Genomic DNA, 22,975 nt, shown 5'->3' with positions numbered 1-22,975 from the left:
ACCCCGCCCCCAGATGTGACCCGTGAGGCCCCTCCTTCGGGCTCAGTGGACCTGGGGGAGCTGCTGTCAGAGATCCGTCACCTGAGGCTTCAGCTGGAGCGGAGCATTGAGACCAACACGCTGCTCCGTCACAAGCTGGAGGAACAGCTTCACTCTGACACCATCAACATCAACTACATGATGGCCTCCGCAGGTGAGAACACCCGACCTCACGGTGCTGCTCGTCATGTGACTGAGTGCTGCTACCTGCGTGCAGATGAAGGCAGCAGGTCACCGGCTCGTGAGGAGGTCGGCAGCGTCCTCCACGGTGAGACCCCCTTGCTTGCATTCACATTCCAGACCACCCGGGTGGCATGACTCACTCCCACGGAATCCTCTCGGCAGACGCCAGTCATCACGCGCCCTCCCACGTGGATGGAGGTGGCAGCAGCTCAGGCGAGAGTGCCACAGGTGCCCCGTCCCGCCTGGTGCCAGGCCACCGTGTGTGGGCCAACCCCGACGGGCGCCACATCTTGGCACTGGTGGAGGACTACAGAGCGCTGCGGAAGCACATCTCAGAGGGCCGCAAGCTGTCACGCAGCATGGACGCTCAGCTACAGTGTGGGAGCAACGAGGTACACCGACATCATGTTCAGCCTTCTCGTCAGGCACGCTAACGTTACGCGTCTACGTCTCAGATGCTAGACCGTGCGAGTGTGAGCAAGCTATCTGGCAGCGTGAGCGCCATGCAGCAGGTGCTGGAGGACGCCGCCCGGCTGCTCAAACTGGTGTGGAGGGTCTCTCTGCCGGCCGGCGCTGCCAACAGCCAGCAGGTAGCACACGAACGAACGAACGAACGAACGCACGCACCTCATCTCATTGAGGGTCTGATCTTCCGATCCATCTGCCCCCAGGATGAGCTGCTGAAGACCGAGATAGCTCGACTGAAGAGTCGGCTGTCGCAGCAGGAGAGGATGCTGAATGGCGCCGTCAAGCGCCTGCGAACAACCAATCAGCTCAAAGAAGGCATGGAGAGAGTAGTCTTCGACCAACGTAAGCAGCAGCATTCTTTTCTCTTCTTTTCTCTACGCCACAGGACCGCAATCTACCTGTGGCAGATAACGTCTAATTTGCATAGTTCAACTCAGCATCTCAGTGTTTTGACCTCTGGTCCACATGCAAACGTACGTTTTCAAAAACGCTCATTTGTTTGTGGACAGAAAATAAAAGCTTTTTGGTTTGTGTCATAAGCAACACAACATGAAGTTATTGGCTTGCTTTCATTGTAGGCTGTGATGACATATCTCACGATAAGTTGACCAGAGGGGCTATCATGCGTGACTAAAGGGGAAAAAAAAGATTTGGTGCTATCCTTGTTTCAGAGTTGACCTTAACTTTTTCTTGAAATTCGGTGCTTCATTGTTTTGTTTTGTTTTGAATAAAGGAAGAGCCAAAAAGAAAAGGTATCATCATGTGAAGGCCTTCCACCGTTTCCTGTGTACTTTTAGAATGAGTTGTGTATTTGTGTGGGCTGCCTGTCCCAAAATAACACATGGTTGTCCTCATGCAGTCTCTCTCACACACGGAGTGTTGAAGAAGGCCCGGGGCAATTTAGAGGTGAGTTGTGCACACAGAAAGCCACAAAGAAGAATGTCCCGCTGCAGTAGAAGAAATAAACCCACCTTTTCTTTTGTAACATTAGAAAAGTCACTGTTTCCTCTTTGGCCCTAGAAGAGCAGCAGGTCAGTGAGTGTGAGGTTGCCATTGTGATGTTTGCATGAAGCTAGCCTGACATCACACGCTGGCTCATTCACCTTGAAGGAATAAGCAGCGCACGTGCACGCGCACGCTTCAGGCCTCGTCTTGTTTCCTGAATGCAAACTGCCTTGCAGTCAAGATGTCACGCATGCACCTCTTTGGTCGCACGTGCATGTGTTTAAGTTGAGTCTTGTTTCCGTTTCAGGAGGTACCTGTGACTGGCCAGTAGAGGGCGTTGGAGTTCATCCCGGAAGATGCCCGGACTCCCCAGAAGAGCAGTGAAGATACTTCCTGCTGTCCAACCGTCATCTTACTACTTAAATTGCACAAAACCCACTTTGGGTTTTAGGTACTGAAGTTGTAGGTGTTTATAATGCCTTTTATTTGTACATAGTGTTTTGTTTTTTTAAGCAAAAGGTACATATTCAGAGAACAAGGACTTGTATTTTTATGACTAATTGTATTTGATGCAGTAAAAGAAAACCAAACGTGCATCCAGAAACATTCCTTTATTATCATTTACATGTTTGAAGTACAAATGTCTTCAACACTGTAAGAAAACTTTTTGTAGATTTACAGACATGATTCAGAACTCTTAATGGAAAGATGTAAAAAGGTGTCAGATGGTTCCTTAACGTTACACTGACCTATAGAACTAGGCCTTACTCACAGGCAGCTTTTAAAGCTTTTGCTAGCATTCGCTTTTTGGCTAAATGACATGTTCAAGGTCAAGAAACACTTAGCTCTTGTTTTTGTGATGGTAAAAAAAAAATCAATCCAAAAAAAGGTTCCTATCTTTGCACCAGCCGGACAAAGGCCTGCACAAGCTGAATAAACGGCTCCTGACCTTCGTGGATGCCCTTGGAGCCCGGCGTTGGCGGCTTGGCCTGCGTGCACGGCAGGATCCCGCTGGCTGGGGATGAAGGCGAGCCCCGACGGAAGTGGCGGGACAGGCTGGACAAGAGCGTGCTCTAAAAGGGAGGATTATGATAGAAATGAGGGTTAACAGGCAAGCATCATTCACATGTTTGCTACTGACCAGTTCAGAGCTGAGCTCCTGTTTGAGTCGCTGTTTGTCTCGTGGGAGGATGGCCGTGTCCTTGAGGCAGCGCACGGCCTGAGAGATGAGCACGTAGAAGCAGTTCTCCATGGTAAACATCAGCAAAGACCTGGACGACAACCAGAAGAAAATCAAATATGGAGGCGTCCCGCATGAGAAGCGCTGTGAAAAGTCCTCACTTGAGCGCTTGAATCTCCTCCGAGGAGGCCAGAGAGACGATGCTCAAAGAAGCTTCCTTCTTCTTCTCCATCTGTGCGACAGACAAAACAATGCCAAGTGCTTCACAGCAAGGGTGCATCTCAATAAACTACTAAAATATCTTTGCAATTAAATTCTTAAAAAGTGACTTTTTGATGATTACAGCCAATAAAAAAAAAAACAATTTCAGTATCACATAAAATGTGGAAAAATTGTCAAAGGTAAAAAAAAAAACAAAAAACTACAGGTTGGCCCTCTCATAAGCAGCGTTGCTTCTTAGTCTTAATTAACCTTTGCACCATATTCTCATGTATTGAGATGCACTGCATATTAAAAAAACAAATTTTTCATTCCTAGTGTCTTTTTGCTGTGTTATTCATCCAGTATGCCACGGGCCATATAATAAACCAACAGCGAACTTGTACGTCTTTTATGTTTTTAGGGCGATAGGCAAAGAAGAAGTGCCGACGCAACTCTCCACTAATGCAGTTACAGTATTTCACTTCAGAGCAATATAAGCCATAAAACGGCCGCGGGGGCAGAAGTGCATTTACCTAATAAGAGCCTAGCAGAGATGGAACACATGACAGGAAGGAGGAAGTGAGAGCGTGGAGGAGTGTAGTGTCCAGAAGGTTACCATTGTAGGGACATTTTAACACACTTCAGTTCATACAGCAGTTGATGGTGTTCTTTGTAAATTGTTATTTTGACACCTTTTGCATTGTTTGTTGGCATAGTTTAGATATTTGAAAATATTTGTGTCAAAGTTACGTCAAGTTGAAAGCTGCTTTTTTCCCCCTTTTTTTTTTAGTCAGGAACTGATATTTTCCTTAAACTTACCTATGTTCTACTGCTGATCACTAAAGAAGAGAAAAAGGTAGAAACAAACTCTTGTTCTCATGAAAGATGGGAGTAATGTTTCTTTTGGTAGCTTCCATGTTTTTGTAGCCACACAACACAATGTTGCTTCCATGTTTCTATAGGCTGTAGCTCTACAACAATAATCTGTGTGTCTTGAAAGATCAGTCCAAATGGTCTAAAATGGCTGAAGGGGTTGACATTAGAAAAATGTCTGGGATTGAATGAGTGAAATAAATCCCTCGTTTGCACTGAAGCAGGAAGTACCTCACTGAGCATGCTCAGGGCCACGTTGATGGTGGCCAGAAGAGTCCCAAACGAAGGCGCCACGTCGGGGTCGAAGGCTGGCGTGGTGAAGCTGAGAACAAACAAGGTCCTGTACTCGGCCAGGTCCATGCACTGCACACACGCGCACACAGTCATGTCAACATGAAGAAGGGGGCGGGGCTCGGGGGTCAGACCTGGTCCAGGAGGATCTGGCAGCAGTCTGGTGTGAAGTGCTGCAGGCTGGCCAGCGTCTTGCTGAGGATCTTCAAGAGGCTGCACTGCACGGCCAGCAGCGCCTTCTGCTCCGCCTCCTCCCTCTCACCTCGGCCCGCCGCCGCCTCCTTGGAGGGCGTCTGTGGGGGGCGTTGTGTCCTGGGGAGGGGTGCGGGGGGCAAGGACTCACCGTTCTTAGCCTGAAGGGAGAAGAACAGCGTTGATGCACGTATTTCCTGCCAACGCTTACTGGAGTGTACTTGTGTGACCTGGACCTGGAGGTAGTGATGGAGCATCTTCTTGCTGTGCAGCAGGTACGTGCACGTCTGACACAGGTAGCACAAGTTCACCTACGCACACACAGAAGCAGCAGGTGTTCAACTTGGGGTGTTTGTTTATTAGCAGGAGACAAAACCTTTACAAGACATTGTCATTTGGTCAGGGGGCCGCTTTGTCTTAGCTTTCACATTTGATTTGATTTGTTCCTAACACATTCACAGTATCCTGTCATCCCCCCTCTATCACGCTTCATTGGTTCCTCACCCCAACGTAGGATTCCTTATTTACAAATGGATTATGTTTGCAGTTAGTTGAACATCCTTAGAGCCCTCCAGACATGAAATAACAGCCCTATATTCTCCTTTACACCCAATATAGTCGACATGTTAGCATTGGGACGTGTTGGTGGCTCATGTGCCATTAGTGACACCTGCGGTGGTGGCACACATCAATGGTACAGTGCATCAGTGTCTTATACTGGACACTTGTCATTTGGTCATCGTTATGCTTGGAAATGTTTCAGGCCCAAAATAGCTAACATTTTCTTGGACAAGCTAACAGGCTGCAGTCCACCACAAAGCAGCCACGTCGTTCCAAAGATGGAAGCCTCAAGAACATGGAAGTGGGATGCGGGGAGTATTTGTATATTTATATATTGATATTGATAGGATTCTTTTACTTTACCTTGGGGAAGCCCTGACATGAAATATTAGAAATTGTTTTCAATCAATGTTAGACAAAACGATGTACGATGTGTTCGTGCCACAAAAAAGAAATAATAACCTGACATTTTCAGAATAAAGATGTAAACTCATGAAGAAAAAAGTCCTAAATTTAAGAGAATAAAGTCGTACGTTTACAAGAAATAAGAACATTTACGAGAATAAAGTCGTAACTTGTAAATTGATGAAGGAAAAAGCCGTACATTTACGAGAAATAAAACCAATTATACATTTTGGGAGAGTGAAGAAAAAAAGGCGACGTTTTAGGAGGATAAACTTTCCAAGACTAAAGGAGAACATTTACGAGAAACAAGTCGTACATTTGTGAGAAAAAAAAAAAAAAAAGTCATGTGACCTTTGCCCAAGACCGCAGGTCTTAGCTAGCCATGCTAATCTAAATGCTCAACGTTTTGCTGCCACGTTCTAAATAAAAGCATGCCTGAAGCAAGAGGAACGTTGCCCTGTGACTATTACTCCATTCCATTCCATTCCATTTTCCTCCGCTTATCCGGGTTGCGGGGGCAGCAGTCTCAGTAGGGAAGCCCAGACTTCCTGGTCCCCGACCACCTCCTCCAGCTCCACTGGGAGGACACCAAGGCGTTCCCAGGCCAGCCGCGAGACGTAATCCCTCCAGCGTGTCCTAGGTCTGCCCCGGGGCCTTCTCCCGGCTGGGCATGCCCGAAACACCTCACCAGGGAGGCGTCCGGGAGGCATCCGGACTAGATGCCCGAGCCACCTCAGCTGGCTCCTCTCGATGTGAAGGAGCAGCGGCTCTACTCTGAGCTCCTCCCGGATGACTGAGCTCCTCACCCTGTCTCTTAGGGTGAGTCCAGCCACCCTACGGAGGAAACTCATTTCAGCCGCTTGTATCCGCGATCTCGTTCTTTCGGTCATGACCCAAAGCTCATGACCATAGGTGAGGGTGGGAACATAGATCAACCGGAAAATTGAGAGCTTTGCGTTCCGGCTCAGCTCTCTCTTCACCACGACGGTCCGGTACAGCGACCGCATTACTGCAGACGCTGTGCCGATCCGCCTGTTGAACTCACGCTCCAACCTTCCCTCACTCGTGAACAAGACCCCGAGATACTTGAACTCCTCCACCTGGGGCAGGACCTCATTCCCAACCCGGAGGGAGCAATCCACCCTTTTCCAACTGAGAACCATGGCCTCGGATTTGGAGGTGCTGGTCTCATCCCAGAAGCTTCACACTCAGATGCAAACCGTCCCAGTAAACGCTGCAGGTCACAGCTCGATGAGGCCATCAGGACCACATCGTCTGCAAATAGCAGAGATGAGATCCTAGTGCGCCCGAACTGGACTCCCTCGACACCTTGGCTGCGCCTAGAAATTCTGTCCATGAAAATTATAAACAGAATCGGTGACAAAGGACAGCCTTGGCGGAGGCCAACGTTCACCGGAAACAGGCTTGACTTACTGCTGGCAATGCCAACCAGGCTCCTGCTCCGGTTGTACAAGGACTGAATGGCACGTAGTAGCGCGCCACCAATCCCATACTCCCGGAGCACCCCCCACAGGACACCGCGAGGGACACGGTCGAATGCCTTTTCCAGGTCCACAAAGCACATGTAGACCGGTTGGGCAAACTCCCAAGTACCCTCCAGTACCCTTGCAAGGGTGTAGAGCTGGTCCAGTGTTCTGCGACCAGGACGAAAACCACAATGCACCTCCTGTAGCCGAGGTTCGAGTAACAGTCGTACCCTTCTCTCCAGCACCCTGGAATAGACTTTCCCAGGGAGGCTGAGGAGTGTGACCCCCCTATAGTTGGAACACACCCTCCGGTCACCCTTCTTGAAAAGGGGGACCACCACCCCAGTCTGCCAATCCAGAGGTACTGTTCCCGACTTCCACGCAATGTTGAGGAGACGTGTCAGCCAAGACAGTCCCGCAACATCCAGAGCCAGAGCCTGTGACTAATATAATAATATTAATAATAGTAATATGAACACTTTATTCTCACAATATTATACTTCTTTTCCTCCTAAATTTACAACTTTATTCTCAAAATCACAGATTTTCCCCCTCAATGTGTCCTGAATAGTCGGTCGTAGTAAAGTACAATATGAATGGTAGATGAAGTACAATATGAATGGTAGATGAGGTACAATATAAATGGTAGATGAAGTACGATATAAGTGGTAGATGAAGTACAATATAAATGGTAGATGAGGTACGATATAAGTGGTAGATGAGGTACGATATAAGTGGTAGATGAGGTACAATATAAATGGTAGATGAGGTACGATATAAGTGGTAGATGAGGTACAATATGAATGGTAGATGAGGTACGATATAAGTGGTAGATGAGGTACAATATGAATGGTAGATGAGGTACGATATAAGTGGTAGATGAGGTACAATATGAATGGTAGATGAGGTACGATATAAGTGGTAGATGAGGTACAATATGAATGGTAGATGAGATACAATATGAATGGTAGATATTTGGAGTAAATACTGAAAGCATGTGCAGGGATCCGTATGAAGTACAGCATGTGGTGTAACTTGCCTGCACGTCGTGGAGGAGTTTGGGCAGGTGGAAGTGCCACTCGCTGCAGAAGCTGGAGAGCTGCAGCAGGAAGCCCACGGTGTGGTCGGCCTCGTCCAGACAGGCCAGACTCTGAACGCTTCTCACGGCGTTCAAACACTGAACAAAGAGTTGGAGCGTAAGCTCTTCATGGGCTAACATCTAATGACAGCACTTCACCTCTGCTTTGGCCTACAGGGACCAACAAGACTTTATTATTATTATTATTATTATTAGCAACTTCGCTCTCTCCCCACCCCCATTTTTGCGGTTTTGTTTTTAATGTTCTAGTTCTGTATTTCTAGTTTTTCATATTACAGCTTAATCCAAAAAGGAATATATTTTTATATGTCATACTGAAAGGATGTACAGTATGCATTCTTCAAGTATGACATGACAACTTTTGACTTTATTCTGCTGATTTTTATGTTTTTTATGTTCTTGTAAGGGCCGCATGGTGGTCTAGTGGTTAGCACGTTGGCCAACACAAGAACAGCCTGGAGATCAGGAACACCTGGGTTGGATTCTCCCTTGGGCATTTCTGTGTGGAGTTTGCATGTTCTCCCCGTGTGCGCGTGGGTTTTCTCCGGGTACTCCGGTTTCCTCCCACATTCCCAAAAACATGCAGGTGAGGTTAATTGGTGACTAAATTGTCCGTAGGTATGAATGTGAGTGTGAATGGTTGTTTGTCTATATGTGCCCTGCCATTGGCTGGCGACCAGTCCAGGGTGTACCCCGCCTGTCGCCCGAAGTCAGCTGGGATAGGCTCCAGCATGCCCCCGCGACCCTAATGAGGATGAAGCGGTATAGAAAATGGATGGATGGATGTTCTTGCATTTTTACAATGTGTACATTATAATATTAGAATTGAAAAAAATATTTACTATTTCAACTCTGCCACTAAAATGACATTACTTTTCTTCATATTTATTTCATAAAATTGAGCCTTTTCTCTTAGCATTTGGACTTAGTTTCTTTCCACTATTTCAACATTCTTCTGTGTATGACTTTATATCTTTATATTTAATATCTTTACCTGCACGCTCATGTTCCACAAATTACAACTTGATTTTCTTTTGTTATTATTACACTTGAAATGTAGTTTTGAAAATATTTAGAACTTTTTGTAACATTCTGACTTTATTCCCATAATATAACCCCCCCCACCCAATTTTTCCAAAAATGACAACTTTGTTTTTCATTTCATTTTCTCTTTTTTGTAATATTTCAACTTTATGCTACAAAAATGACTGCTGATTTTTCCATTTTTGCTGCCGTTTCCTTGTCGAATGATATTCTGAGAACATTCCGCGGGTCAATGAACAATGCTGCGGGTGGTGGTGGCGTACGCGTGTGCGGAACGCACCTGCAGGATGCGCTCCTGGTGCACGCCGACAAAGTCGAGGGCCTCGTTGATGAAGTTGTAGCGCAGCGTCTTGAGGAGACTTTCCATCAAGGACATGCACAGACGGTAGACGCCGGGCCAGCACGCCGAATCCTGAGACTTGCGGGTGAAACTCTGCTGAAAGCCACAGCAGTTGGACGCCCACATGAACATCCAGTACTTTCACACTAAGATCGGACTCGCTCCCACCTGTGAGGTTCCGTTGGCTGAGCCTTCGTAGACGCTGAGAAGAGGAAGACATATGGTTTGGATGACACCCGCTCCTGCGACAGCCGCCGCTCCCTGAGGAGTGCGTGCCAGCGTGAGCAGAAGGTGGAGCGCTGCCTCGGTGAAGTAGAGATTCTGTTTGGACCGCAGGCTGAGCTCCATGCCGCTCAGCACAGATGGCAGCACCGGAACCTTCCTCATCACGGCCACCCAGTGCTCGCCGTCCTCGTCGGTGCGACACAGCTCCTTGGCCAGGTGGAGTGCCAGCACGCACACCTGAGAGACAACCGGGAAGTTGAAAATTAAAAACCAAAAAAGGCATGACTTTGCAGTGCGAGATGCACCCCGTCTCGCTGGTCCTTCTGGAGTCCGCGAGGAACGTCCGTCTCCATGCTGTCCTCGTCCTCCGGGGGCTCCAACGAGCGCTGGATGTGACGCGTGTTGTCGATGAGAGCCAAGGCCTCGTCTTTGACCGTCTCACACACTGACGACAGCAGCTGGGGGAGCTGGGAAATCTCCCCACCTGATTCTCACACACACACACACACACCCACACCTCCATCAGTCTTCCAGTCGTTACTATGACAACTACAATCACCGACTGGCCAAGAAAAGCCTCTTTTACCGTTAAGTCCTTGGATCTGCAGCACGGAAATGAGGCAAGACAGTATCTTGGCTTTGGTCCTCTCCATCATCTGCTGTTCGGCTTGCAGGACACACTCCAGGATGAGGGAGAGTGGGGGCAGGATGTCAGGGGCGGTGGCCACCACACTGGAAAACGACAAAAAAGACGTGAATGCTCGTCCGTTATTTGCCAACAAAAAAGATCACTCACCTTCTCCAGCGTTTGAGAAGGACGAGGAGCAGTGTGGCCGTCATGGAACCGAGGCGAAGGCATGACACGGAAGTCGGTCTGGTCAGCTGAAGGGAAGAGAAAGTGGGCGTGGCTTCAGAAAGGAGAGGAGGAAGAGGAGGAGGAGAAACTCACAGCAGCTTTGGTGGCGTCCAGCACGTCCATAAAAAGCTTCAATTTGGTTTGGTTCTCTGTTAGCTGCATCACGTCAGACTGAAGAAGGGGAGGAAAAAAATTAAAAATTAAAGACATCAACACTGCAGATCACCATGGCAACACATCCTCATCCTGCCACTGCTGGTGCACGTACGTGACTGGTGGCAAGAATAAGCAGCATGCGCCAGGCCAGGATGAGCATGTGGGTCTGTTCGGGGAAGTAGCACACGCCCTCGTCCTCCATGGCTGCCACATGGCACGCCAGCAACTTGACGTACTGCGACCAGCACTCATAGCGTCGCGCGTTGGAGAACTTCTGCAGGCCATCCTTCAGCGACGCCTCCAAGGAGCCGCTGCCGCCGCACAGACACATTTAATGGTGCATTTATCGACAGGCTGACACAGATGTTCGGTATTAACTTGCTATTGGTGCCGGGACAGGTGTTCAAAAGGTTACCTGTGGACGTAAAAGATCTCCAGGCCCACAATCTTCATGACGAAGGCGCAGGTTTCCAGAACACAAGGCTGCAGGGAAACATTCGGCCGGTTACTGTCACATCAACGTTTCCCAAATGTAAATCGGCATCTGCACACACCTCAGTGGTGTCTGAAGGTGGCGCCAGGGTTCCAAAAAGGGGCATGGTCAGGTTCTCCCAAAACCTGTCTCTGTGGGTTGAAAAATAGTCACATGACGCCCACACGTCATCACGCAGCTAAGAAGGGTGTCTTACTTGCTGCGTAGCACAGAGATGGCGCTGTCACGGCGGTCCTGCCACAGCGCCAGGAGGAAGGCCAGGGCGGCGCGGTGCAGCAGCGGGGGGCACCAGTACTTGCCCTGCTGCCTGGAGTCGATGAGGTCGAGCACCACGTGAAGGCAGCTCCACTCCCCCAGCAGGAACTCCTGCACGGCAGTCGGAGAATGAAGTTGGTCTACGGCTCAAGGTGAAGGTTTGGGCTATTTACCTCCACAGGGCTCACCTTTGACCCCTCATTGCCATCTTTCACTTCCAGGTTCAGGAAGAGCTCGATGAGGCCTGGCTGAGTTTCCACGGCGACAGTCAGAAACTCCAAGATCATGACCTTGACCCTCATGTCTTCCGTCTTGCTCTGCAGGCGAGTGAGGAAGGCGTCGCGGATGGCGGCCGCGTCGCTGCCGAGGCAGGCGTAGACGGACATGGGGGCGACCTGACGGGGAGAGCGGTTGTGAGTCATCGCTGGGACGTGGAGGACACGGCTCCAACCGGGCTTACCGTGGCGAGGCGCTTGAGGAGCTGGATGGCGAGGCGCGGCAGCGCGGGGTCGTGTTTGTGGTAGATGTACTTGGCCAGGACCACCACCAGGTTGTTGCCGTGACCGCCGTGCTGCGTCAGGGCTTGCTCCAGGGGGGACACGGCATCAGAGGGCGGCTTCAGGCGGATGGCGTTGTTGGTGACCGAGAAGGCCAGCTTGACCGTCTGGATCAGAATGTGACCCGGACCCTCGGAGATGCAGCTGAGCAGAGAACACGAAAGCCTGAATGAGTCGCTGAGCACCACGGTGTGCTGACGGAGGGCTTCACCTGCTGGGCTGTGCGGCCAAAACCACATCTATCTTGTCCACGCCAACCCCCATGATGTTGACCACGGCCTGCCCGGCCTCCGTGTTTGCCAGGCTGTAGATGCACAGCGACTGTAGGGTGGGCGTGCTGCAGGAAGGAGAGCACAGGCGTGTTCACAAGGCAACGGATTTGCACGCACAAAGTACAGGCTCCATACCTGCCCTGGTCTTCTCCCTCTGGACTCAGATTGAGGATGGCGTGGATGAGCTCTAGAATGAGACAACCTGCCAAACACAAGGTTCATTTCAAGATTCAAGATTCAAGAGAGTTTTATTGTCATGTGCATGGTAAAACAGCAGTTATACCATGCAATGAAAATCTTATTCTGTTCATTCTCCCAAGAAAAGAAAGAAAACACAAGAAAGAATAAGAACATAAGAAACATAAACACATAAACATATATACCAATAAATTAAGCAACAACAACAGAAGAGACATTAATACAAATAAATAAGTAATAAATAAATAAAAGTGCTATGAGTGTGTGCGTGTGTTGCGTGCGGCGTGTGCGAGTGCTTCGTTGAGAAGCCTGATGGCCTGTGGGTAAAAGCTGTTTGCCAGCCTTGTGGTCCTGGACTTCAAACTCCTGTAGCGTCTGCCTGACGGTAGGAGTGTGAATAATGAGTGTTGTGGATGTGTGCTGTCCTTGATGAGGTTGTGTGTTCTTCGTAGGACTCTAGTTTTATAAATGTCTTGCAGTGAGGGGAGGGCTGCCCCAACAATGTTCTGTGAGGTCTTGATCACCCGCTGGAGTGCCTTCCTATCACGTGTTGTACAGTTACCGTACCAAACAGTGATGGAGGCGGTAAGGACACTTTCCATAGTGCATCTGTAGAAGCAACTCAGGATTGTGGTGGACATGCCAAATTTCCTCAGTCTTCTCAGGAAGTACAGTCTCCTTTGGGACTTCTTCATAATTTGTTGGGTGTTGTGAGACCAGGTGAGGTCCTCGCTGATGTGTGTGCCAAGGAACTTGAAGGTTTTCACCCTCTCCACCTCAGTCTCATCAATAAACAGGGGTCTATGCGGCTCCTTTTCCCTTGTTCTTGGGTCGATGATCATCTCTTTAGTCTTATCTGTATTGAGAAGGAGATTGTTATCACGACACCAAGCTATGAGGCCCGCCACCTCTCTTCTGTATGATGTTTCAACACCACCAGTGATCAGTCCGATGACTGTAGTGTCATCTGCAAATTTAATGATGCTGGTGTTGTTCTGGGAGGCCACGCAATCGTAGGTGAAGAGCGTGTAGCACACTCAGCACACACCCCTGTGGGGTCCCAGTGCTAACAATTCTTGAGCTGGATGTGCGATTGTGGACTCTGACTGACTGGGGCCTGCCTGTGAGAAAGTTAAACACCCAGTTACAGAGGGAGGGTGACAGGCCAAGTGTGAGGAGCTTATCTGTGAGTTTGTGGGGGCAGACTGTATTAAAAGCAGAGCTATAGTCTATAAATAGCATTCTGACATATGTGTCCTGGCCCTGTAGGTGAGAAAGGGCTGTGTGGATGGCAGTGTTGACTGCATCATCCGTGGACCGGTTCTGGCGATATGCAAACTGTAGAGGGTCCACAGTTGCCGCCGGGATGCTCTTTTTGATGTGGGTCATGACTATTCTTTCAAAGCACTTCATAACAATAGGAGTGAGTGCTATAGGGCGATAGTCATTCAAGCAGGTCACGTTGCTCTTCTTGGGTACGGGCACTATGGTGGTGGACTTAAAGCAGGTCGGTACAGATGCTTGTGCAAGCGACAGGTTAAATATGTCAGCAAGCACAGCAGCTAGCTCTGATGAGCAAACCCGAAGTGCACGTCCTGAGATGTTGTCTGGCCCTGCTGCTTTTCGTGGGTTTGCTTTGTTTAGAACCCTGCGCACATCAGCTGATGTCACCATGAGAGGTGAGTCCTGTGTGCTCCCCAAGTCCAGCCACCCTCTCTGCTCATCAGGAGTTTGGGTGTCAAAGCGGGCATAGAACTCGTTGTAGAAAAGTAAATAACATCCAACACGCTCTGTGTGTAACTGACCGATCCTCTCCCTGACGCCGTACGTGTTGTAGCGCCACTTGTGGTAGGTGGGCAGCATCTCCTTTAGGACCAGCAGCACACACGGGATCAAACCTTTGTTCTGAGTGCTGCCCAGCTGACCCTGAAGGCACCACAACTCATTAACAGCCATGAAACACTGAAACAACAATAAGAAAAAAGCATGAGTCACCTTGACCAGAGTAGTGACTAGCTTGAGGAAAGCCATGGTCACGGCGTACTCCCCCCTGGGCTGCTCAATCTGGACCAGCAGGTTGCCATAGTTACCAGCTTTCATGCCCTCCGCACTGAGTAGAAAACACTGATGAATAATACATCATAATAAACAATATAGGAAAGAGAGAGCACACCGGTCACCTGACACACTGGGCCATGCTGGTCAGAGGGTTGGAGGCGAAGGGGAGAAAGCCCGTGCGCTGCAGACTGGACCACACCTGAAAAAGCAAAGTCACCACGTGAGGATGACACCCACCCACAAACGCTACAACGCACGACACGCTCGCACCTTCCCAGGCATCCTGGCGGCCAGCACAGACAGGCAGTTGATGCAGGAGGCGATCATGTCCACTGGAGGGTTGATGACCGACGTTAACCTATAAGAATAATGCCAAAGATTAAAGAGAGAAGAAGAGGATCTAGCGCTGCCTCGAGCGGTTCAGGTCGAAGCACTCCGGATTCGGTTAAAAGCATGGAGGGTGCCGGTTCTGTACCTGCCTGTACCTGCTTGAAAGCTACCAACAAGTTCCAGGAGATCGTGGAAAAGCAAGAAAATAACACAGCGCAAAAGCTAGAGGCTAAGTTTGCGCACATGCTACTGAAACAAAATATAGGCTCCATGCAACAAAACGTGGGCTCCTTAATGAAGAAGGTCCGGGACTAGATGGATGAAGTTCAACATCAAGGTGGAGAACAAAGAATTACAGGAAAGTACTCCAGCACTGAGAGCCACTCTCAAAAAATCAATTTGGAAAAAGCAGAAAGGACACGTATGTACGATCAAACACAAATAAACGGAGTGGACATTAAAAGGGTAAACAAAAATACATTTCTGGGAACATAACATAACATAACATAAAAAATGAGTTGGAAATCTCATATCAAAAATATACAACAAAAGGTGGAGAGAAATACTTCAATATTGAGTAAAGTAAAATGTGTTCTTGATGAAAAATCCCTCCACACTCTTTACTGTTCTTTGATATGAGCACATCTAACGTATTGTGTGGAGATATGGGGCAATCATTATAAAAGCAATCTTCACTCACTCAATGTACTGCAAGAAAGATGGTGAGGATCATTCATAATGACAACAAACAAACCCTTTATTGTTAAAATCACACATATTCAAATTAGCTGATTTAGTACATTTTCAAACCGCTAAAATAATGCATGAAGCTAACAGTATTAACTTCATACAAAAACGTCATACAGTATTTCTCGAGAAGCGAGGAGAAATACGATCTTAGGGGAAAATGAAAACGAAAACACTTCTATGTGAGAACACCACCAACCCACAACATTTCAGTATGGCCAATTAAAATTATGGAACGGATTGAGTAAGGAAGTCAAACAATGTACCAAGATGAGCACATTCTAAAAACAAAATGACTTGCTAAATATAGCGACATGGTGGCTAAGTTGGTAACCAATCCCTCCTGCTTATCTCCTTCGACAGGTAGCCGCCACAAATAAACAGTGAAATGAGCTCTTGTCATTGATAGTATGTGTACTGTATGTGTATGTGTGTGTGTGTGTGTGTTACCTCTGCAGCAACATGTAGATGCGTGAGGTGAGAGGCAACAGACAGTCCGACACGGTCCAGTCTGTGCTGATGATCTTGTGGACCAGGTCCAGGATGGGCTTGACACGTGCACAGTGCGCCAAGACGTCTACACGCACACACACACACGCACACACACACACGAGGAGTCATGGTGAAAAGTCATGGTGTCGTTTTAGCAATGACAGAAATAAGAGTATAGGCAATGTTGAGGTGCACTTTACCTGCGGTGGAAACAACATGGAGCAGCATCTCCACTTCGCACGTAAACAAAGTCCAGGAGCTGTATGAGTAGTCCCAGCGCACTACATAGCCCTGCTCACCGCCAATCATTACCTGACCTAGAATTCCAAGCGGCATCCAGAGGTTGGTCTGGCCGGCACCTTGAAGAGGGGAAACTTCTTGTTTTATCATGTGACCTCTTGGGAATATTCAGGGTCTAAATTAGGGATGTCGATACCGATCACTTTCTGCTTCCCAAGACCGATACCAATACCAATAACCGAGAACTTTGACAGAGTAATCCCTTGTTTATCGCATTTAATTGGTTCTAGACACGGCCGTGGTAAGTGATTCAATATTAATAAACAAAATATTTTTGGTAGCTAAAGCATAGAAAATCTGTTTATGGCTTTCTAAATACAATTTTTTACCATTACTAGAGTCCTCTAGCCATGAAATAACATCCCTATAGTCACCTTTAGCCTCCTATTACCCAATATAGTAGACATAATCAGAGAAAATAAGACAAATAGGACTCATGCACGTGTGCGTTTCAATAAATGTCTTCCAGGAAGTGACGTCAGAGATTTATAGTTGCTTTTTAGCCAGAGTACGGCCACAACAGTAGCCTGTGTTACGATGATGACTGTGCCTGTTGAGATAATCACAAAATAATAAAAGCCATTGAGTATGGTGCGTGTAAATGTTTATGTAACAACTTAGTGACAGCTAGTGGCCAGTGCAGACTGCAGTTCATCAACATCTTGTATTGCCTTCAACTGCATTTGTATTTTAATTCATTTAAAAAGGTTTCCTCCCACATTCCCAAAATACCCATATGAGGTGAATTAACTAAATTGTCCAAAGGTATGAATGTGAGTGTGAATGGTTGTCTGTGTGCCCTGCAATTGGCTGGTTCAGGGTGTACCCCCCTCTAGGATAGGCTCCAGCATACCGCCGCCACCCTAGTAAGGATAAGCGGCATAGAAAATGGATGGATGGACAGAACATTTTAATGCTTGGAAATGCTTAATTTAGGCCAGGAATATGTAACATTTGCTTAAATATGCATTTTCTGGACTAATAATAGAGCGTAGTCAACCACAAAAGAGCATCATTTATTATTATTTTTTTAAACGTGATAAGAGGGTGTGATGTTTGAGCCGTGATTTCCATTGAACTGTAAGAATGGTAAGAACGACTCAAAGTCGGATTTGCCAAAGTGTGCCAGTAGGTTTGTCCTCATCCAATATCATGACTATCGCTATTAACAAAACATTTGAAATGGGAAAATCATTGTCATGATAAAGTCACAGAACGCTTGTTCGGGTCCCTCAGGTCGTCTCTCGCAAACTTTTTGCACGCCGCGCCGACAGGAACAAGCCCCGGGCGTTTCAGGTGGCTGATAAGGTTTGATGCGTTGAAGCACAATGGGTTTATTTTCCCCTCATCACACAGCATTAGGTGTAATTGCCGCGTGAAATGTCTTCCTCTGAAACAGTGAACGCTGGTTTACTCATGAGCTGAGGGAAGTTACAACAGGCTGTCAACGAGCCCTTGATTTGCTCACAGGCACTGTACAAGTAATCTCTAATGATCGATATCAGATTTATCAGTATGATGTCATAATTCCTCATAATTATGCTCCACTTGGAGTCTAAATTCATATTAACAGGATGGGGGAAAAAAGATACTAACCAAGGGGGTAGAGGAGTTTTGGAGTCTGCCTCCTCCACAGAGTCTCATCCTCCTTAGCAATGATGTCGTTAGGTTTGTGTTTGTAAGCTTGTGTGTAGAAGGACATCTTATCCAAGAAGTTGTACACCTGTCACACAGGAGCTGATGAAATAGCTGATGGGAGCATCTTTTCCACACTGGTGGTGGGTCAGTTTACCTTCTTAACAGTGGACTTGTTGGACAGGAGCGCGGAGAGGAGCTGCAAAAGAGGTCCAATCTTGTGAGGGAACATCCCCACGGCGCTGTCCAGGATCACCCCCAATCCCATGTTGGGCTTCTGTGACAAGATCCCCCAAACAAGGACAAAATACTTCAATTACTTCCAAGACGTTCGTGTGCTAGCAGCGTCTCACCATCTCCCAGAAGACTTCAGCCAGACTGGGAGCGGAGAGGACCTCGCAGGCGGCGTCGATCAGGTAGGAGTTCTGCAACCCTGCGCTGCCAGTCTGGGGGTGAAGGGATCAACGGTTAAAAATGAGATAAGGAACATTGGCGGGAGTCCTGCATGAGTACCTGGAGGCTTTCCTCTTCAAATGATGTGATGACAAATGACAGGAGGCCGTAAACGCACATCTTGGCGGTGCTTGCTGTGCACTATGACGATAAAAAAAAACTAAGTCCAACCACACATCCAAAAGCAAGGGATGCACCATTCTGCAGAAAATCTTGCTTAGATTTTTGCACACGCATGCACCATGTTGAGAAATCATTTTCATAAAAACGATCATTATCGTTAGACTCCTCACCGTCTTGTTCTGCTTTAAAAAAACGTCCAATGTACTGAGTGCAATTGGGAGTTTATTTTATGTTGTCAAAACCCATTTAAGATCAAATTATACGATAGTTATATACAGTCCTTCCCCTCTTATCGCGGTTAATTGGTTCCACCCCCGACCACAATAAGTCAATTTCTGCAAAGCAGGATTTAATATTAATAAACAGAATATTTGTAGTGATGGCATAGGAAGCATGTTTACAATCTTCTAAATACGCTTTTTAACATTATTAGAGCCCTCTAAACATGAAATAACACCCCTATAGTCACCTTTACCTTTATATTATCCAATAAGGTATATAGTACATATAATCAGAGACAAAAAGACATAAATAAGGTAACATACTCACATTTGTGGTTCCTTGTTTTTTTTCTGGATGGCATACTTCCTGCAGTGGCTATTGTCTCATCAGTGTATTGTAACGGTGGCTTTAGACTTGTATTACCCCATATAGTAAACATACCGTAATAAGAGTAAAGAAGCCATTGAAGACAAACAAAACTACTGCTCGTGTGTGTCACAGTAAATGTGTTCCCTAGGGGGCCTTAGTTGCGGGCGGACAGACGTGTGGAAGACAGAAGTGACGGACGTTCAGAGTTGAGTTTTAGCTTGTTGTGTGTAGCCCGTGTTATGACGATGTTATTATTGTGCCTGTTGTGAGATCATTTAAGCGTACAATAAATGCCTGTTCTGCAGAGCACTCTCATGCTTGTCTCGCTGAACAATTATTGACACCTAGTGGCCGATGTAGAATACTACATTAACAATTACAATGCTTATTCTACCTTGTATTTGTATTTTACTTCATTGTGTGAAAATACTTAATTTAGGCCATGAGTACGTAGAGTTTGCTTAAATATCCTTGAAAAACAGCAATGAGTGAGGGCGAGATGCTCAAAGTGCGATATAGCGGGGGACGACTATATATGGTTTCACAGCTACAGGCGGCCCCGTGAGGGCAACCATAAATGTGCCCCACGGTCAAAACCAGTTTGACGGCCCTGATTTCTATACCATCTTACATTGTTCCCCGAGACTCCGAGGCCTTTCAGCATGGTGGCCAGGTACTTGAAGACCTCCAGTTGCAAGGCCGTGCTACCGATCCTCCTGATGACCGGGTTGGATTCATCCGGTCTCAGCGTGTGCCTCAGCAGGACCCAGGCCAGCAACACCGGGCCGTGATGAGGGAGGTCCCCGAAGGTCAACAGCAGCTGGTCCATCTCCTGGGTGGGACAGGAAAAAACTAAAGTGAATGGTGGCCACAACTTTAGGTACACCTGGACAATCCAATGAGGGCTGTTTGTAATTGTTTCATGTTTGTCATGAGGTGTAATTCACATTTGAACCACTAGATGGTACTCAAGTATAGTGTACGGTAGAGTCCCTCTATATAGAGAGTTGAGACAACTGAGATTATGCTGCCATGTTGGGGCCAATTCAAGCGGCTTGTGCGCACAGTAGACAATGCATGTAAATTGCGATGTCTCTGCACAAAGGGACGCATGCAAAATGTCTGTTTTATAATTATTTATAGATCTATATTTTCCAATGTGTAATATGGTATAATTTTGCCATCTTTTATTAAAACATTGAGATTTTATAAGAGTCAAATTATTACCATGTTCACCTCATGATACTAGAATGAAAATAAATGACAGAGATATAAAAGCCCCAATATTTAAACATTGAAAATGATGAAAATATGTATATTTCTTCATTGTTATTTAATTCTTATTTATACCTCGAAACAAGTGCAGATTTTGCAAAATGAATGCAGTTTTATAAGTTTGCTCGAGATCACGGATGACTTTATTTGCAACCAGAGGTGATTTACACAAGGATCATTCTTAACTCTAAGCATCCATGACTGCCTTATTTTTCTAGTATATTTTACATTTAGGCTACTTTCTTATATAAAAACAATAAAGTAGAACACAATATTTAGGTAAACACACTCTCTTCAAAACATGCCAAGCATCATCAAGAGATGCCTTAAACTTAGTAGCATAGCCCGAGGTGGCTCTGTCAAGTTGTCAAAACATTGTGACATTAAACATGTTAACATATACAGAGCCTACCTCGCACAGCTTGGAAGACGAGTTCGGCTTCCAGCCCAAACGGTTGATTTTATTTTCCCAAATTGTCCGTCTGTTGACATCTGAAGGGAATCTGTACAGCTTGAAACCCTTGTCATGTCTATTTGTGCATCCAAATGCACAACAACCCGGCATTTTTGGGGAATAAACAATAATACGCCTAAGAATACTGTAAAGACAAGGCGAACACAAACGCGAATTTGGCCCCAAGATGGTTCCACGAGTCACGTGACCGTATTTTTTCGACTTGTCATGTCATAACTCTCTGTATGGAGGGACTCTAGTGTACGGTGTACCTGTGTGAGATGTTAGCTCGACAGAGAAGTTGCCATAATGTATGTTTTAGCAGTGTAGCTATCGGCACCATTTTGCATTGTTTTGTTCATGTTGGCAGACCAAACGCCTCAGTAAGCGTTGACTGTGGGGACGAAGGCTCCGTTGGCCGAGGTACCTACATCTGTAGGGTTTTTTCCCCCCAGTTGAGAAAACCCGTCCGTGCCGGTCGTTGTTCATTCTGTTTAAAACCGAAATGTTTCCACACTGTGAATGTCAGCCATGGCTTTCGCCTCAGAAACACACGCTTAAGCCCCGGTCACACCGCCCGAACTTTGCTGTAGCGACCCTGGAACGGTGAAAAAAATTCATCACCGCTCGTAACCGCGCACCACCGTTTAACAGAAGTTGGCCCCCGTTAAGGGAACGGCGTATACGGTTGGCCACCGCTGATGGTCCCTCCTACCGCTCCGAAAGTTTTGAGCTGCACAAAATATTATGCTGTATGATGCATGCGAGCAGACCTGGCGATTAAAGTCATAAATAACTAGTAGACTTGTTTATTCGACACCACCCACAGAACAATGAGGATGCCACCAGCCCACTTGCGCAGAACGGCGCTCTATCAACACTCGCGTCACCGCTAAACCAACATTCGCTACCGTTAAACTAACACGAAAGCAACAGCGGCTTCAGCGGTGCACCGCTAAGACAACGCCCGTGTTTTCTATTTTTTTTTCCCCATTTTGTGCGCGGTTACGAGCGGTGATGATTTTTTTCACCGCTCCAGGGACGCTACAGCAAAGTTCGGGCGGTGTGACCAGGGCTTAACATGTACATGTCAATTTATCGGAGGCGTCATAATTATCGACGTGTTTTTTTTCTTGTTAGGGTTTGATTAGTCCATTTATCGATTATCATCACAGGCCTAGTAGTAAATAAAATCAAGCTTTGTTAGGGCACATTTTTCACGACGCGTGCCAAACCTTGACAATGTCAGCAACATTGGAGAACTGATGCTGCTCCGTGCAGTCCTCCAATGCACACTTGTGGAGGAAGTCTATGTCCATGCCCTCCACCAGGATGAGAGAGCCAAGATAGCTGAAGGGATGGAAAACAAAGTGACGCATCAAGTCAAAGTGTGCTCAAAGTGACTATTTCAGGACATTCTGTGAGCATTCCAAAAGCAGATAAAGTTCTCCTCACCCGATCCTGTCCACGAGCACATCCATGCTCTTGTCCACCAGGTGTCGGTTGGTCTGCCGCAGACCAAAGCCCTGCTCCTTGAACATTTTAGTGAAGGTCAGCAGGTCAGCCGGGCTCATCTCGAAGTAGGCGTAGTACAAGAAGATGATCTCCAGTAGCAGCGACTGCTCTCTCAGACACTGCAGGAACCACCGGGAGACCTGCCGCTCCGTCTGGGGACGACAGGACAGCGGACAGTTTGCCTCTCACCTCTAATTAAACCTGGCTGTCAGGGAAGAAGAACGTGAAGCACATCATCACCATGAGGTTTCCGTGGGTCTCCCATGTCGGCACCTCAGCTTTGAAGAGCTTCTCGAACTGCGACTGGCAGTTGCTCACCAGGTCCTTCTCCAGTTTGTTGACACAGTTGGAGTACTCGGCCTTGACAGACAAAAAAAAAAAAAAAAAAAAACACCACAAATGTTAAAAATGAAGGCAGGTTTCAATCCCATTCTAAAGAAGTGTTCAGAGAATCTGCTTCTAACCCTGTAGGGGTGTCGCTCGTCTTGGAAGTAGGTCAGCAAGAGGAGGACACACCTGAGCAGACACATACGTTCCTCGTAGTAATAGTCAGCTACCTGCCAATCACAAAAACACAACACTTATACACAAATCATCCATCCATTCATTCATTCATACATTTTCTATACCGCTTCTCCTCTTTAGGGAAAGGCTTCTTGAGACGTCATCTGTACTTCTGTGA

At 47.1% G+C, this 22,975-nt stretch overlaps 2 protein-coding genes across 6 annotated transcripts in view; one reads left to right on the top strand and one right to left on the bottom strand.

The window, feature by feature from the left end:
• The window catches only part of cdk5rap2 (CDK5 regulatory subunit associated protein 2), a 32,126-nt gene extending 28,774 nt beyond the window's left edge, over positions 1-3,352 (top strand). The window contains 7 exon segments of the mRNA XM_054758159.1: positions 14-307; positions 385-614; positions 678-812; positions 894-1,032; positions 1,550-1,596; positions 1,682-1,721; positions 1,943-3,352. Coding sequence (XP_054614134.1) covers positions 14-307; positions 385-614; positions 678-812; positions 894-1,032; positions 1,550-1,596; positions 1,682-1,721; positions 1,943-2,019 — 962 coding nt within the window. The 3' untranslated portion in view covers positions 2,020-3,352.
• Positions 2,099-22,975, bottom strand: part of nup188 (nucleoporin 188) — a 29,468-nt gene continuing 8,591 nt past the window's right edge. Inside the window, exons 7-42 of one of the 5 annotated variants that reach the window (XM_054758164.1) lie at positions 22,758-22,850; positions 22,534-22,653; positions 22,234-22,445; positions 22,014-22,128; positions 19,681-19,881; positions 18,396-18,476; positions 18,236-18,328; positions 18,040-18,159; positions 17,844-17,970; positions 16,148-16,306; positions 15,906-16,032; positions 14,649-14,736; positions 14,501-14,577; positions 14,316-14,430; positions 14,126-14,246; positions 12,258-12,324; positions 12,062-12,187; positions 11,754-11,994; positions 11,467-11,688; positions 11,235-11,404; positions 11,100-11,169; positions 10,961-11,028; positions 10,658-10,856; positions 10,483-10,560; positions 10,330-10,415; positions 10,120-10,265; positions 9,839-10,017; positions 9,477-9,770; positions 9,249-9,404; positions 7,865-8,002; positions 4,609-4,683; positions 4,315-4,533; positions 4,121-4,252; positions 2,977-3,047; positions 2,777-2,906; positions 2,211-2,708 (exon numbers count right to left, since the gene is read on the bottom strand). In XM_054758164.1, coding sequence (XP_054614139.1) covers positions 2,529-2,708; positions 2,777-2,906; positions 2,977-3,047; positions 4,121-4,252; positions 4,315-4,533; positions 4,609-4,683; positions 7,865-8,002; positions 9,249-9,404; positions 9,477-9,770; positions 9,839-10,017; positions 10,120-10,265; positions 10,330-10,415; positions 10,483-10,560; positions 10,658-10,856; positions 10,961-11,028; positions 11,100-11,169; positions 11,235-11,404; positions 11,467-11,688; positions 11,754-11,994; positions 12,062-12,187; positions 12,258-12,324; positions 14,126-14,246; positions 14,316-14,430; positions 14,501-14,577; positions 14,649-14,736; positions 15,906-16,032; positions 16,148-16,306; positions 17,844-17,970; positions 18,040-18,159; positions 18,236-18,328; positions 18,396-18,476; positions 19,681-19,881; positions 22,014-22,128; positions 22,234-22,445; positions 22,534-22,653; positions 22,758-22,850 — 4,896 coding nt within the window. In that variant the 3' untranslated portion in view covers positions 2,211-2,528. Of the gene's footprint in view, positions 2,907-2,976; positions 3,048-4,120; positions 4,253-4,314; positions 4,534-4,608; positions 4,684-7,864; positions 8,003-9,248; positions 9,405-9,476; positions 9,771-9,838; positions 10,018-10,119; positions 10,266-10,329; positions 10,416-10,482; positions 10,561-10,657; positions 10,857-10,960; positions 11,029-11,099; positions 11,170-11,234; positions 11,405-11,466; positions 11,689-11,753; positions 11,995-12,061; positions 12,188-12,257; positions 12,325-14,125; positions 14,247-14,315; positions 14,431-14,500; positions 14,578-14,648; positions 14,737-15,905; positions 16,033-16,147; positions 16,307-17,843; positions 17,971-18,039; positions 18,160-18,235; positions 18,329-18,395; positions 18,477-19,680; positions 19,882-22,013; positions 22,129-22,233; positions 22,446-22,533; positions 22,654-22,757; positions 22,851-22,975 lie in introns of all 5 variants that reach the window. The other 4 variants (XM_054758165.1, XM_054758161.1, XM_054758162.1 and 1 more) reach the window with 4 other exon arrangements.

This window comes from Dunckerocampus dactyliophorus, chromosome 17 (genome assembly GCF_027744805.1).
Source record: "Dunckerocampus dactyliophorus isolate RoL2022-P2 chromosome 17, RoL_Ddac_1.1, whole genome shotgun sequence".
NCBI classification, from domain to species: Eukaryota; Metazoa; Chordata; class Actinopteri; order Syngnathiformes; family Syngnathidae; genus Dunckerocampus; species Dunckerocampus dactyliophorus.
This window is presented reverse-complemented; position numbering and strand designations above follow the sequence as displayed.